The 16,077-nt window shown below is 42.9% G+C and overlaps 1 protein-coding gene across 1 annotated transcript in view; it reads left to right on the forward strand.

Moving 5' to 3' along the window:
- The window catches only part of LOC126416058 (glutamate dehydrogenase, mitochondrial), a 168,071-nt gene that overhangs the window by 110,558 nt on the left and 41,436 nt on the right, over positions 1–16,077 (forward strand). Inside the window, exons 2-4 of the mRNA XM_050083533.1 lie at positions 11,042–11,242; positions 11,495–11,581; positions 12,269–12,456. Coding sequence (XP_049939490.1) covers positions 11,042–11,242; positions 11,495–11,581; positions 12,269–12,456 — 476 coding nt within the window. The remainder of the gene's footprint in view (positions 1–11,041; positions 11,243–11,494; positions 11,582–12,268; positions 12,457–16,077) is intronic.

The raw sequence follows: 16,077 nt of genomic DNA on the forward strand, positions 1-16,077 counted from the left end.
TCACTGAAACGATACAGGATTTGGGCTGGACATCATTTTCGTTATGACGGAATATTCTCACGAAATTCCAATCACCAACTTTCTCCTCGGAATGCGAAAATATTTTGTTGAAACCAACACACATAGGGAGAAACGACCACTACCATAAAATAAGGGCAATTAGTGCTCTTTCTCTCCGCGCGTTATACAAGAGGGGAATAATAGAGAATTGTGAAGGTGGTTTGATGAACCCTTTGCGAGGCACTTAAATGTCATTTGCAGAGTATCCATGTAGATGTAGATTTTATATAGATTTCTTCCTCCTGACCCCCCCTCCCCCCCTTCTTTCCGGCAGTTTGGCGCCTCCCGAAATTCGGCGTGGTGGGCGCGCATATCTAGCTCGCCTATAGTTTGTGACTGGCCTACATACATGGTGGAGCCTCATCGTTACCACTTCTCAGTATATAGAGTAACCGCAGTTTCTGGGAGTGGTATAACTGAAAGGATATTTCTAGCTATTCTGTCTGTACATCTGTCAGCTATCGCGGTAAGCGCGCATGTTTTAAACTGGATCGGAACAGGTTGAATGAGGATTCCAAGGGAATAGTTCAGAGGACTTGATCATTTAATTCGACCAGCTCTGGTCACTTTCAGCCACGATACAGGGAAGTACCTTGCTGAAAGATACCAACCGCCTCACCAAAGACCGTCTTGAAGTTGCACAATTTCATTCGCTAGGATTCCAGAATGCTGTTTAGTCCTGAGAAATTGCACAGCTTCATATTGATCGATGAATTAATTATTTAATTAATTAGTTCATGTACATTAAAGAGGTTGATTGGTGAAACTACGCGCAGTAATGGCACGAACACATTGAAGCTTCAAACCATGATTGGTATTTGACTACAAACTTCGTTATGATTAACTGATAATTGCCTCAAAGTAAATTTACTCGAACGGTTTAAAGAGCTACCTACAGGAGGTTCCAGAGCGGACATAACATACCATTCTTATTAAACGATGACTGCGATGTTTTGTATGCTGTTATCGTAAACTGAGTCACACGTTGACGTTATGTAGGAGACGAGTGTAGTTAAAAAGCTTGGGAAACAAAATCTGGTTTCCCGAGCGGCATGGAAGCAGTAAGATGCTAGAAGAGCGATTTTCCATTGCGATAAATCTCAGCTGATACGTCCAGATGACGATCTTGTGGTTTTCTTTGGCGCTCGGTCGTTCCCCACTGGCGGAAGTGTATCTCGCCGAAACTTATATATCTTCAGCTTAAAACATTCATTTCCGGGACGTGGCAACGCCTTTAGCGCGTAGCAGTTAGCAACTCTAGTAACGGTTCCTGCCGCCGCTGCTCGCCGCTGCTGATAAGGACAGGAAGGCAAGCGAAGCCAACATTGTCGCCAAGTCCGCGGAGTGTGGCGCGCGCGTTGGGCGCTGTAGCTTGCAGCACTCAGCGAGCCGCTGTATAACGATGCCGGAGGTTACATCATACCAGCGTTATCAGTTGTGTGTTCTATTCCACTCGCGTATTGTCTGTCTGCTTGTATGCGCACCCTAATATCTCGTATTTTAATTATCGTCAAGGCAACATCGTAGAGGATGGCGGTAGCGTAACGGTAGCATATCCTTTTTCTTCTTCTTCGAATAGAAGTTCTCTATATTTATCCAGTATGCTTCTGCGGGAACTCTCATTTTTCTGTTAAAGCAGGCGCTCTTGAAAAACGCTATTTAAGATGTACCAAACCCACAATTTCTGAAGAGACACCAATGAAATTTTGTACCATGCTTTACAACATTTAATGTTAAGTTACTTATATACATATATAACTTTATTTTATGGAATTTAAAAGTTTTATTTTCAAAAAAATGTTCCCTTTCCTCGAACTATTTGAGATTTTTGTAAAATTTTCTTTTTGATCTCGTAGCATATAGTAAGCTTCTCTCATGAGGTTTTTTTGACTATATCGAGTAGGAGAATTTTAACAATATTGTAATTATAATTCTGTAAATATAATATAAAATTTATGCAAAATTCAAGCACTTTGCTCCATATCTCAGCCTACACTCAGGAATTCAAAAGTTTACGCTAGAAACAACGTTTATTGGGCTTGTACAAATTAGTGTAAAAATTTCGTAATTTTAGCCGTCATAGATATTGAGAATAAAGTACATCGACTTTAAAAAGCATAATTTCCAGGAAATGCAATGTAAAGTTCAACCCATACTTTTTTATGTCACCTCTTCTATACCACCTTTTCTTCATCAGGTCTTAAACTGACTTTTTAGCTCCAGAGAGGTGTCTTGAGTGTTCCTACCTTAAAGCTCATTCTCTCTCTATCTTTATCCGTCCTATGTTATCATCATTAAATACAAGAACTGCATCATAAGCTGCAACTCTGACGACTGTATCAGATCAAAATGTGGTTTTAGGGCATTATTTCAATGCAGCTGGTATGTTATTGTTTCTAAGATAGGGGGAACAGTGTCACAAATGATCTACAAAACCAAAGAGTGTATATCATAGCCTTCTAGATGCATCCCGTGCAAGTTTGTTAGAAAGTAATCCACAGAGTCTTTGTTCACCGAGCTAGTATTGAAGTGTTGCTTCAAAAATGTGGGCGTGGCACGAAGGTCACGTCATACATTTATTTTTCAGGTATTTCGGATGGGATTCATCATTGAAACCGTGAGAACTTACTGTAAATGACTTCTACTAATAAGTAAAGTAATAAATAGAAAATGAACATTTTCAGGGAGTTACATGAGATCCCCCCCCCCCCCCCCCCCCGCCCCCCTTAAGGATTGAAATTCGTTTCATGAGCTTCTCCTTTACACTTTAGTATGGCTATACGAAACCGTTGCGATACTAGCGAACGTCTATTATTCCGTGGGATGTCTGTCGTGCCTATTCGATAAGGACTCCAAACACACTCTAGAATTCGTTGTACTAGCATCTTGTACGCAGTTCTCTTTGCATATGCACTGTACTTAACCAGAACTCTTTCCAACGGTTTCCGGTCGTCAATTCGCCCTCCCTAATACTGATTTTGCGTGATAATGGCATTTTATATTGCTTCTTAGTATTCTCGATATATACTTACACGGTGTGATGCGATCAAGTTTTCGACAACTATTATAATAGGATACTATAGGGTTCTTTCTTCGTTGAGGGTATTACAGTACATTATCCACATTTAAAGACAGTTGTCGTCCCATACACTAAGTGGAAAGTTCATACAAGACAATAATGTGATGTTTTTTTTAGTCAACTGTTCATCGTGCTAATCACATACCGGGTGGTTATAATTAAACTAACCGTGTTCAGAGTGCTGCAGTGCGGACTGTGCATCGAAGGACGCTGAAATATCGTAGTTATGTTAATTAATCGGTGCGCTCGCGGAGTATGTTGAAAAAACAAGTTCTGCTTCCTTTCACTAGGTGAAATATGGCACTGCAAGCAATCAGAATGTGTAATGTTTCCTGTTTTGACGTCAGTACGCTGTTTGTCGCTTGGCGACGCGTGTTGATTCATTTTGTGAAGTGACTTTGGGTGTAACGGGTTAAGAGGTCAAAGTTATCCGTACAAAACACAACGGCTATTGAGAAGAAAGATCGTGCACTACTGGCGAAGTTGTTTTATCAGAATGGCAGCAATAGCAGCACTCCATTGCGGGAAATACCCCTGACGAAACCGTTGCGAAGAGGCCCCATGTCAATAAATGGGCTAAAGAATGTGATCACGAAATTTGAAGATACAAGTCGATTAGATAGTGCAGAAGGGAAAGGGCGGCGGCCCGTCCATATGTTGCCGTGGCAATAGCCGACCGTGGAGCACACGAGTCAAATCCTGCAGCCAGTGCTCCAGCTATGCCACAAGAATTCTCGCGCCCCTGGTCAACAGTTCATAAGATTTTACAGCGCATTTTAGACTGGTACCCCTGCATGATTCAGAATGTGCACCAAATGAAGCCCCAAGATAGGCTGAAACATCGTGACTTTGCCCTTTTTTGGCACACGTGGAAACGGGTGAACATTCTTTTAACCCTTTCGTGGGCAAAATTGAGCAGTTTTTTTTAATGAATGGAGATCAGGTAGTAGTTATCAGATAGTAGTTAACAGACATGTATATTTATCATACAGAATATCATATTTGCTCCAATTGTGAAAGTGAGGTCAGACAACAAGGTGGGACGTATTGTTACCACTGCCCTTCCTTGGAGTTAAATGACAAAACAAATTTTGCAATGTATGTCATTTATTTTATAAATTTACTTCTCTTGTTACAATGATTGTTCACAATTACTTGCCATGAAATTTTCTGAAACATGGGTCTATGCAAAGTGGTATTTCGCAATATGTACAAACACAGCGAGTGCTCTTTTCCACAGCTTTGGTACTACAATGACGGCACGTCCAGTAGGTTTCTCCTAAAATGGGTTGATGCTACCCTACAGCCACATGACGAAAATCTTCAGGTACTTTACCTCTTTTTGGCAGAAAGACAGGTTTTTGTCCACGCCTTTTTGTGATGAGAAGCCAGCGATCAATTGTCTGGCTAGATGGATCCTGTATGTGAGCTGATCATGCTGTCCACTTTCTCTTTTACTAATTTTCCACAGGATAAAACTGTTCACTGCAGCAACATCCACCAGGAAATAAAATATTCTGTGCAATCATTTTACAGAACGTCTGCCAATAGCATACCTTCCTCGTAATTGATCAAACTTGTCGACACCACCCATTATTTTGTTGTATTCTGCCACAACTTCAGGACAAGAAATCTCTGTACTAGTACCATCCTTGTTTTACCTTTTCACTGTGGCTGTTTCTCATGGGTCATGAATTGAGGACAGGGAAGTGACTGGATGGTTATCCATCCATTTTACTGCAGAAATGACTCCTTTTGTTTCAAACTGGAATTCTCCTCGTTCCAATTTTACGTGCTCCTTCATAAATTTGAACCAAAAGTATTTACCTTATACTATAGCTTTGAGCAAAAAAATCACAAAATGTCAATCAAACAGCACTGAAAAGCTCCTCTACGGAGCAACACTCAGCTATACAATGCCTCTGCGCGAAGGTACAGCAAAAACGGCGGGAACTTCCGATTGGAAGTAGTACCCTATACTGTTCACTAGGTGGTAACACCGTACATAGGTGAAAACTGTGAATTCCACGGGACTAGGCGCAAGTTCATTGTAGTGGGAAGCATGTTTCCCACGGCTCACGAAAGGATTAATGAACGAGGCACATTTTACTGTGCACGATGTTGTAAATGCTCAGAACTGTCACATGTTGCGCAGGAACATTCACTGCACTCAGCTTATGTGACTCTGTGGTGTGGTTTCACAAGCTTCTCCGTTCTCGGTCCGTTTTTCTTCCACGAGATGATACCTCGGGGGTCTGTTAGGTGAACAGTGACACCTGCAACACGTGATTCCAGGTTTTCGAGAATGCAGCTTCGCCTACCCCAACATTTTTTCGCAACACCACATGTCGCTTGCCAGGTGAAAGATTTGCTTCTAGAAACCTTCGGTAACGACTGCATCATCTCAAGACAATATCAAGATGTTTGGCGTTCCAAATCCCCCCGACCTAAATCCATGTGATTTCTGATTGTGTCTGCCAGAGATGTATCCGGTGTCTTCCAGATCTGGAGGATAACATACGACGACATACCGCTCTGATTACACCGGATGTGCTGCGAGCGACTGTCGATCATGGTATGTTACGGATGTAGCATGTTGAGTCGGGAGACCGTGTTGAACACATGTTTTAGCTTGTGACGATATGGAGTAAATCTGTTAGAACCACCGGCCATCATGTGTTTGATCGTTCTTCCTTTTCCTGCACGCCCGTCACCTTCTGACTGCTTCGATCGTCATATTTTCACCTGGCAGAAGGTGGAACTGTTGTTTTCAGCATGCTCCGTGAGGGCACCAATTAATGAGCGTTTCTACGAACTTTCAGCGTCCTGCAAAGTATACAGCCCGCACTGCAGCCCTCGGAACACCGTCAGTTTAAATATAACCACGCAGTATTTGCGAAGATTCTTCCTATAGTCGTATGTAGTCAAAGATGTGGTACAGTGCTGAAAGCCTTTCGGAAATTTAGGAAGACGGAAACTATCTATTCATCTACATATGTTGTTTCCAAGATGTGATTGAAGAGATCCGCGCTGATCTCCTTCGAGAAAAGCTTGTTTCCCTTCTTGTTGTTTGACCTCCTTATATAGTTTGTGGTCCAGCAACTGATATTGGTCTGTAATTGTGTGCATCCGATCTTCTACACTTTTTTGCAAAACAGGGATGACATTCGCGCTTTTCTAGTCACATGGGCCTTTGCGATGCACAAGAGATTCTCAGTAAATTTGAGCTAGGAAAGGAGCCAATTCCGCAGCGCCTTCGGCGTAAATCTTAGCGGAATTCCGGCAGGACCTGGCGCCTTGTTCGCTTCGGAAGCACACGTGTTGGCCCAGCCAGCAGCAGTTATCGCACGAGCGCGCGTGGTAGGCGGAACTCTTGTCGCGTGAGATAAAAGTTGACGGAGGTGCCACGCGCTGCCTCAGTAACCAGCCCGGCAAGCCCGTTTGACACTTGTCCGGCAGCCGTCTATACGGTACCGTGTATACGGCCGTAGTAGAGACAGCAATGTGCAGGCTTCCACAAAGCAGCCGTGGAGCTAGCGGACACCCCACTGCACTGGACGACTGATTCGCTGTTAATTGGGCATTTGTAGACATTGGCGCCTTCACATCCCTCAAATACGGCGCGGCACTCTTCGAGGCAATAATAGAGTGTACATTAGTTAACTGGTTCTAAGGTTATTTTATTTCTTTTTGTTTTCGTACCTTACTCTCATGGCTCGGGAAATAGGTATTGAGCTATTAATTTCCGTGGTGCACGAACGCCAGTTTTGTGGGACAAAACTAGATAGTTACGAGGAAAGTATTCATGCAAGAGAATATGTGGATCGATGTATTCAACGAACTGAATGGATCATTTCGAAAAATGAACAAGGAATAATATCCGTACCTTTAGTAAGTTGTTAATATACTAAATGATATTTTATTGTGCTATTTACAAAAGTGTGGTCAGCTGAGTGAAGTAGCAACAACCTTCCAAAAAATTAATTTTAGATAACTACCAACTCACAGAACCAGTTAAAATCAATAAGTAATCCATCATGTTCCTCACATTTGTTTAAATCCACCACACACCTGTCGAGCTGCCTGCACTTGCTTAAGTCAAATTAATGATACTATGTCTTCCGTTTCAAACTCGTCTCTGTCGTGCACAAAATTATACAAAACAGCACAGCCGTTTACAGCTTCTACAGAAAAATTTTGGTTCCCCAGTTCAAAGAGGTTTGTAAAATTGTACGTTTGTTTCAATATTAAATACAAATAATAGGACAAATTACTTTGAAACTTTTGAATGATATATTTCTACATCTCTCAGTTCAGCAGTTGTTGGTTACCAGTGAATTATGATATGCCAAGTACAAAGTATGAAGACCTTGTCATATACTGAAACAGTATTTTCATTTCACTTACCTGGTGGCGACAGGCTGAATTTGGATAGGTTAAATAGATTCTCTGAAGAACGTGTTCTTCAGCTGTAACGAATCCTTCAGTCGCCCATTGTGGTCCAATGAACGGCGGTATTCTTATTCGACCGTCCTGGAAGAACATCTCAGGATCGCAACTGAGCTCTTGAAACAGACCGTGAAAGGCCCGCATTCTTTCTTTCCCAAATCAGATGAATCCGCGGCATTCTTTTCCTCCTTTCTAAGCAACGGTAAACTGAAACCCATGCTAGCATTTGTTCACATTACATTTCGCTAGGGCTATACTGACACAGTGAGAGGGAAGAAAATAAAGGGATAGACCATATCGTGCCATGCACAACCGGTATGCCGTTTCGGCAACTGCCGGACAAGTACAAAATGGGCCGAAAGGTGCAATGCACACAGAAGTGAAGGGGAGCGGACAAGAGTTGGGAGCACATTGGAATGGCATGCCAGGACACGTGAGACGGTTGTGCTGCCGTACAATGGCAACCGTGCCGTCCATACCAGACCCACAGTACGATGCATTCCATATTTTAGAACTTCTAGATGTTCAGCAGCGTAGAAGATACTGGATGCTTCTTGGAAAGGGAGGAGAAAATTAGCATATTAAATCTGTGTTCCTACCGTTTTCAGAATACATACATTGTGTCTGAAAGATGTTCTGGATGGTGTTACACAAAGTGAATGACATCATTTGGAGAACGTCAACGAACTGCTGCCAATGAGATGAAATATCAAACTGTTTATGCACATAGTGATTGATGTTCAACCGTATTGGTGGTTTGGACGATAAAGACACGAAAGTGATGTACGTTCGATATGACTTAGCGAAATACATCAATTTTTTTAGGTGTGTTGTTAGCATTTGCGGCTTAAAATAGTATGTTTGTGATCATGGAGATAGATGAATATGGACTCCCCATTCATAGACGAGCATTTCATAGCACTGATTAGCGACAAGCTCCGCAACAAACACCTTAGTTTACTATAATGATGACTATTACCAGGTGTATGTTTCCTTTCTGTTCTGTGACAGACGATGTGTCCCTCTTGATGCAGATGTAATGAAATCAGTATGTGGAATTTGTTTATTAATGAGCTGAGAACATGCAGCAGCAAGTTTTAAAAGAGGACAAAAATTAGCACAATGTGCGTTTGATATGTTAACATCAACTATTAATACACGGTTGCATTGCAATTGTACAAAATCTCTAACCGTTTAAGGTATTTACATAAACAGAATATTACTCTGATCTGTGATGGGACATCATAAAGTCTTCAGTGCCACAATGTCATAATGGGAAATCTAACAAATATTAATTAAAACCTCAATGACTTCTCAGATATACGAGGGTTGCCCAGAAAGTAATGCACAGTATTTTTTCTCAGCCAAAAACAGTGCTACAAGTGCAAAACGTTACATATGTATTATTTGAAGTCTCAGAGTGAGCGCACCAAGTTTGCGTCACTTCTGACAGAGTAGCTGCAGGACAGTTTGAGAATGGCGTCTGTAGGTGATGTTTATTACAAGCAATGTGCCATCATTGAATTTCTCACTGCAGAGAAAGAAACTACGGGGAATGTTCACAAACGCTTGTGCAAAGTCTATGAAGCATTTGCTGTCGACAGAAGTACAGTTAGTCGCTGGGCACGGAGGGTGAGGTCACCAAAAGGCGGTTCGGTGGAGCTCCACGATTTACAGAGATCGGGGAGACCATCCACGGCTGTCACACCTGACATGTTGCAGCGAGCTGAGGATGTCATTTGCCATTATAGGATGCCATTTGTGGAAGGCATTTTGAGGATGATGAGGTTATTCACACATTGAAGCACTGGCCCCACAGTCAGGACAAGGATTGATACCGACAGGGCATACACCTCCTTGTTTCGAACTGGAGGAAGGCTATAGAACAGGTTGGAGATTACGTGGAAAAATAGGGTGTATAGATAAAACACCATTCTTTCATGTGTATAATTCTCTTTATGTTCAGTAAAGAATTGCTGAAGAAAAAAAAACTGTGGTGCATTACTTTCTGGGTAACCCTCGTATATTGAAGAATGTCTTTCCACATACTTCCTAAAATCCTCTCCTATTTAGTTTCAGAATAGCTATTGCATTCACTAAACACTCATATGTAGAACATTATGTTTGCACAGTGTTCCCAGTTATGGTTTAGCTGCTTCACTTAGACATGCACTGAAGTAGGGTTTTTCCGATGACAATTTATTTTACCAGATAAATTTGTTCCATGCTTCAGTTAGGTCTGAAACTTAAAAGCAACCTCAGATGGTAGTCTCAGAATCCATCAAATGATGTGGCACTGTATTTGATGAGACGATGAAAACAGCAGCATGCTACTTGGACACCTCTGCCATGTGTTGCTTTGGAGCGGCACCTGTGGTTGAAAATGAGCATGGTGCAGATGACGAAGGGATGTGTCACAACATTAACACGTGTGTGACTCAAAATAGAGCCACGTCCCTCCCATGACTCCGCTGCATGTTTGTACCATGCCTATTCTGCGTTCATTGGGTCTTATGCTTGAGTTGTTCAAATATGCTGGTGTGTGAAACTTCAGCAGGTTGTCACTTGCCAAGTAACAAAGCTTGATGAAACTTGGACCATACTTAGAAAGAACTACTAAATTGTAGTACAGATAGGTAACTGGAAGAAATACACAGTTAGATGGGCATAAATGACACTCTTATTCAAAGACAATAATTACATTTAACTCATTTCTTTTTATGATGGTCTCCTGGGCATTAGAAAACACGAGACATGGTTCTTAGTAGAGAACACAACTGCACTAGTCAGTGCAATATATTTGACTAATTCCAGTCCTAGTTTCTAGCCATTCATGGCTGATCATAATATGAAGCATGTGAAAGATTTACAATATAAGTGGAAAACAATATAAAGCTATTTATCTTATGGCATTGACTTTATTTTGTAACCACAATACATTCCAACTGTTTGCTTCGTGATCTTCAGACAGACATGCTTTGTTTTTACATGTCTGTTCCAGCTGGATGCAGCCAATCATGCACTTTAGGTTTTTTCCTGCTCTAAACAGTTACTTAATTCATTAATGGCATCAAAGTTTCAGCAAAAAGATACCTAAAGCAGTTTGTACATGTCAGAATGTGACTCTTTAGTTGATAAATTTTTAAGATCTGTTTTAAGGTACATTTGAACTTGACACAGTTATCAACTGTTGCAGTGTGTCTTGGATATTTTGTTTATCTACTTGGAAACAATTTTCAGATTTGCAAGACTTTTTGTTGTCACACATTGTTTCTCTTTCCATAGCGAGGTCTGTGGCAGTTTCTTTGAACTCCTGAGCAATATTTCAGAAACTATTCATTCCGCAAATGTTTGAAGCTCACAGGTTGATAGTGTTAATACACTCCATAGCGATTATAGCAACAGCTCTTTTAACATAACAATGATTTCATAGTTTTTGTTTGTTTGTTACAGGTATTAGGTACTCAGAGGATGTTACGCGAGATGAAGTAAAGGCCTTGTCGGCTCTGATGACATTCAAATGTGCCTGTGTGGACGTTCCATTTGGTGGTGGGAAGGCAGGGCTGAAACTGAATCCTCAGAAGTACAGTGAACATGAACTAGAAAAAATTACAAGAAGATTCACTCTCGAGCTGGCAAAGAAAGGGTTCATTGGTATGTTCGTAATTAACTAACTCTGGAAAAATTTGTCATATCTGTAATTTTGTCTAATATTCGTATTTTTGTCTTGAATATTTTGTGCTGCTGTTGTTTTTGAGAAATATATTAAAAGGCCATGCAGACAAACACATTGTTTTACACAGAACTTGCAACCTTAAGTTTGATTTATAGGAGTTTCTAAATCTGTTATCTGAAATTGCTGTTAAACTCTTACGGGTATATGTAATTAAATTACCTGTATTTCAGGGCCTGGTGTTGATGTGCCTGCTCCAGACATGGGTACAGGAGAACGAGAGATGTCTTGGATTGCCGATACGTATGCCAAAACTATCGGTAACTTCAGTTTCACACTATGGGAATAGTTTCATACTCTTAATTATAATTCACGTCAAGCAACTGCTGGACTTGTTCTTGAATTAACTTTACAGCTAACATCTTCATACACTCTGCCTCACAGGATGCCAATGTTGATAGGGCACTAAACTCTAACTTTCGTTTCTGTTTTTAAAATTGTAAACTGTAATTAGCTGTATCACTTGCAATATCTTAAATACATTGTATTTCAATCACAGATGATGTGTTGTAGATTTATAGACGTTATTCTCATGTCACCATTATGCTTTAAGTACTGCTGTAGTAGTTTCTAAATTACCTCTCTACAATAATTCCAAAACAAATTATAAGAAAACACTGTTTTGCTAACTTTAATGAAAATATGTTATGCCTTAAAGTATAACAGGAATATACTTCTAACTGTAATGACAGATGGCAGTACATGGAGCAAACAATCTCAATATGACCTCATTCCAAATTGCAATGCCACAAACAAATTTTCTATGGACACTTACATATATTCTTGGAAACTGATGGGTAATGGTTGTTAAACTGTATTGCAATTGTCCAGGCTCAAAAGATAGACATTAGCAGAAAAACTTCCCAAGCAATATAGGCAAAATTATTGATGAAAATTGGCTGTGAACTACGTTTAAAAAGAATAGTAAAATGACTTCATTATTGCAGGTCACTTGGATATCAATGCTCATGCTTGTGTTACTGGAAAGCCAATAAATCAAGGAGGAATTCATGGAAGAATTTCTGCTACTGGGAGAGGAGTTTTTCACGGTCTGGAAAACTTCATAATGGAGGCGAACTACATGAGCATGATCGGCACAACACCAGGCTGGGGTGGGAAGACGTTCATTGTGCAGGTAAGTGGTGCTGAGTGTCAGGTTTCTAGCATATCGGTTTAAATTTGATAGCTTCCTGCATTTATGTTGTGAGAAGTCAGAAATCTGATAACTTGTTCCTCTATTGTACATGGTTCTCTACACTGGTTGCTGTGCCCCAAAGCTTTAAAAGTGGATACATTGGCGTGCTTTAATATCAGTACCTTAAAACATTTTTTTGTTAATTCTTCACTATATATCTCATACTGACCAAAGAGTGTGGAATGAGTTCATCATGGCAAACAGACAAATAGAGCATAATTAAAGAAAAATTATGTTATTTAATCATTTTTATGACTCATTTTAAGGACTGAAATCTGTTAGGTAGTTCTGATTTTGGGGGTAATTTGGAGCATATATGTCAGCATCCATCACAGTGAAATTACCATATCAGAACATCTTGTTCTTCGATTACTAAACATGTTGTGGGATGCAATGACCTCATTTCAGACTTCCACTCTCACAAGAATTGTGTCAAGTGGAAAACAGTAATATAATTTTGTTAGAGTCCAAGGATGAGAATTACCTGAAGTCAAGGCATTTAATCTGGAATACATATTACAGATCTAATGAGAAAACAGAATTGTTCCTCCTTACAGATGTCAAGGTGCATCATTATAGCAGTGAAAATGTTTATAGTTGTTTCTTGAGGCCTCCCACCTTACCACTAAAATCAGTGCAATGGACAAAGTTTCAGCATTGCCCAAAACAATGACTGTCCTCCAGCCTATGGCTGCCAAGGACAGCACACCGTCGTGGAGCACACTGCCTGTGATGAGTATTGCCAACAGAGGAGAGGCAGAGGGAGGCCGTGTTCTACTGCTAGGCCTCACACCAGGGGCAAAATCAGCAACTGAGATGATGGAGGTGGAGCAAGGTCTTGAAAGTGCCCAGCTGATGTAAATGCGACCAGTGACAGCACAAAGCACACTGCCACAGGCACTGCCAGCAGAGTTCCCAAACTCCACAAACAAAAGGTGTCAAGGAAAGGGACGAGGCCCCCACAGATGCCTGACAAAGATGACTTTGTGAAGCTGAAATGCAAGCACACGGCCCCCCCTAGGGGGTCCACAACTCGATTGTGGACACGTGCGTAGCGAGCACGGGACCCCGAGCTAATGTGGCCCTCCTTCCTTTCCGGGCTGCATACCTTCCCTTCCCTTTCCGCATCCCTCCCCGTCCCCCATCTTCGCCCCCCCCTCACCTCTGGCTCTTTCCTTCCCTTTCTCCCCCTCTGGGAGTATGGTTTGTGCCTACGTCCGGAGACGGATGCTCGAAACTGTTCCAAATTCCTTGCTTTCTACACTTGCAAGTCCTCGTCCTTCCTCTGTCCTTCTCTTTCCCTTCCCTCTTCTCCTTGCCCTTTTCTCCGCTGCGGCGTTTGAGACCCCCTTTTCTTTCCTTTCCCTTTCTCTTTTTTCCTCCCCGTGCGTGTCTGAAGGCCGACCCACGCACTTCCATGCGTAGCCGGTGATGGGGTAACGCGTAATTCCCCGCCCCGGGTAGACAGGTAGGACACGTACGTACCCCCTGGTAACGGCCAGGCCCAGGGAGGGGTGATTACCCGAGCTGATACCTTCCGAAAGTGCCGATTGGTCCCTCCATCCGTTTGTCGGGAGGTGTGACCTGAGGTGTGAACAATCACCTAAGGCGGGTGTGCCCTCGGTGAGGGCCCCCACAAGGGAGGAGCGCGCCATCGGAGACGCCGGTAATCATGGGGGATTCTTCCGCAATGGTTTCCTCACCTTCCACTATGTCTGCTCACAAACGTAAGTTCACTGAGTCTCAGCCACAGACGGTTCTTCCATCGTTGCCACAGTTCCTTGTTGTTTCTCGGTCTGACGAAGGTCACGACTTTTCCACGGTCAACCCTTTCATTATTCAGAAAGGTGTCGACGCAATTGCGGGTCCTGTAAAGTCTTGTTCCAGATTACGGAATGGCACCCTGTTGTTAGAAACACACAGTGCCCTCCAGGCTCAAAAATTGCTGCGTACCTCACTACTACACACCTTCCCTGCCCGGGTGGAACCGCACCGTACCTTAAATTCCTCGCGTGGAGTCGTTTATACACGCTCCCTCGATGGATTGTCTGACGAAGAAATTCAGCACTACCTGTCTGACCAGGGCGTCACGGCTGTTCATCGGGTTATGAAAAGGGTTGACTCGAACATCATTCCAACCCGCACTGTCTTCTTGACATTTGACAAAGTTCAACTCCCATCAAAAATCAAAGCAGGCTATGAGATAATTTCCGTTCGCCCTTATGTCCCAAACCCTACGCGTTGCTATCGATGTCAGCGGTTCAATCACACCAGCCAGTCCTGTTCCAATCCGGCCAAATGTGTTACGTGTGGCAAGGATGCCCATGAGGGTGCTTGTCCACCTCCATCCCCTCGCTGCATCAACTGTATGGGTGACCACGCTGCTTCCTCTCGAGATTGCCCCGTGTTTAAGGACGAAAAGCTCATCCAGGAAATAAGAGTGAAGGAAAAGGTGTCGACCTTTGCTGCTCGAAAGTTACTCGCCAGTCGACAGCCCACCGTGCCTCAGAAAGGAAAATACAGCACTGTCCTTGCTTCTCCTCGGCCAACAAAGGAGGCGGCGACGCAGACTTGCGACCTCACCTTTAGTACCACGGTCGTCAGATCGGCCAGCGCAAAGATCGCCCGTTAAACCTCACCACTTTCGCCTGCCCACTCGATGGCTCACCCTTCGTCGGGTTCTGCTAAATCTCGAGCCCAAAAGTCAGACGCCAAGTCTTCGAAAAAAGAGCATTCTCGTGAAGAGTTTTTACGTACCGCAACTTCACAACCATCGGTTCCTCCTTCATCTAAACTGGCCGATCGTTGGTGGCAGGAGCTGCTCCTGACCAACCTATGGATCAGGATCTTCTGCCTTCGACTGAATGCCATTCCATGCTGTCGGTCGCATGAACTTCCAAGAAGGCTACGAAGAAACACAGTTCCTCTCCTTCTCCGCCAAGGCGTGTCCCATCTACAGCACCACCTGGTGGAAATCGCCCTCGGCCGTCTTCTGTGTCGCCGAGGCGCACTGCTGGTGGCCGGTCAACTGGCCGATCGTTGGTGGCAGGAGCTGCTCCTGACCAACCTATGGATCAGGATCTTCTGCCTTCGACTGAATGCCATTCCATGCTGTCGGTCGCAAGCTCTGAGCAGTCGTTGAGTTGACAGCACCCTTGGTCACGTTCCTCCATTTTCTGTTCACCCTATGTCCATTATCCACTGGAATATCCGTGGCATTCGTGCCAATCGGGATGAATTGTCGATCCTCTAACGATCCTACTCGCCGGTCACCTTCTGTCTTCAGGAAACAAAGCTGCGTCCCCATGACCGCTTTGTTCTCCCTCATTTTCAGTCCGTCCAATATGACCTCCCCTCTGTTGAAGGCACTCCAGCCCATGGAGGACTCATGATTCTGCTCCATGATACTCTCCATTATCACCCAATCCCCTTAAACAGTTCCTTCCAAGCTGTCGCCGTCCGTCTTTCCCTTTCTGGATACACGTTCTCTCTTTGTACGGTATACATTCCATCGTCCACACCAATGGCACGAGCTGATCTCCTTCATCTTCTTGATCAGCT

Source organism: Schistocerca serialis, chromosome 8, assembly GCF_023864345.2.
Source record: "Schistocerca serialis cubense isolate TAMUIC-IGC-003099 chromosome 8, iqSchSeri2.2, whole genome shotgun sequence".
NCBI classification, from domain to species: Eukaryota; Metazoa; Arthropoda; class Insecta; order Orthoptera; family Acrididae; genus Schistocerca; species Schistocerca serialis.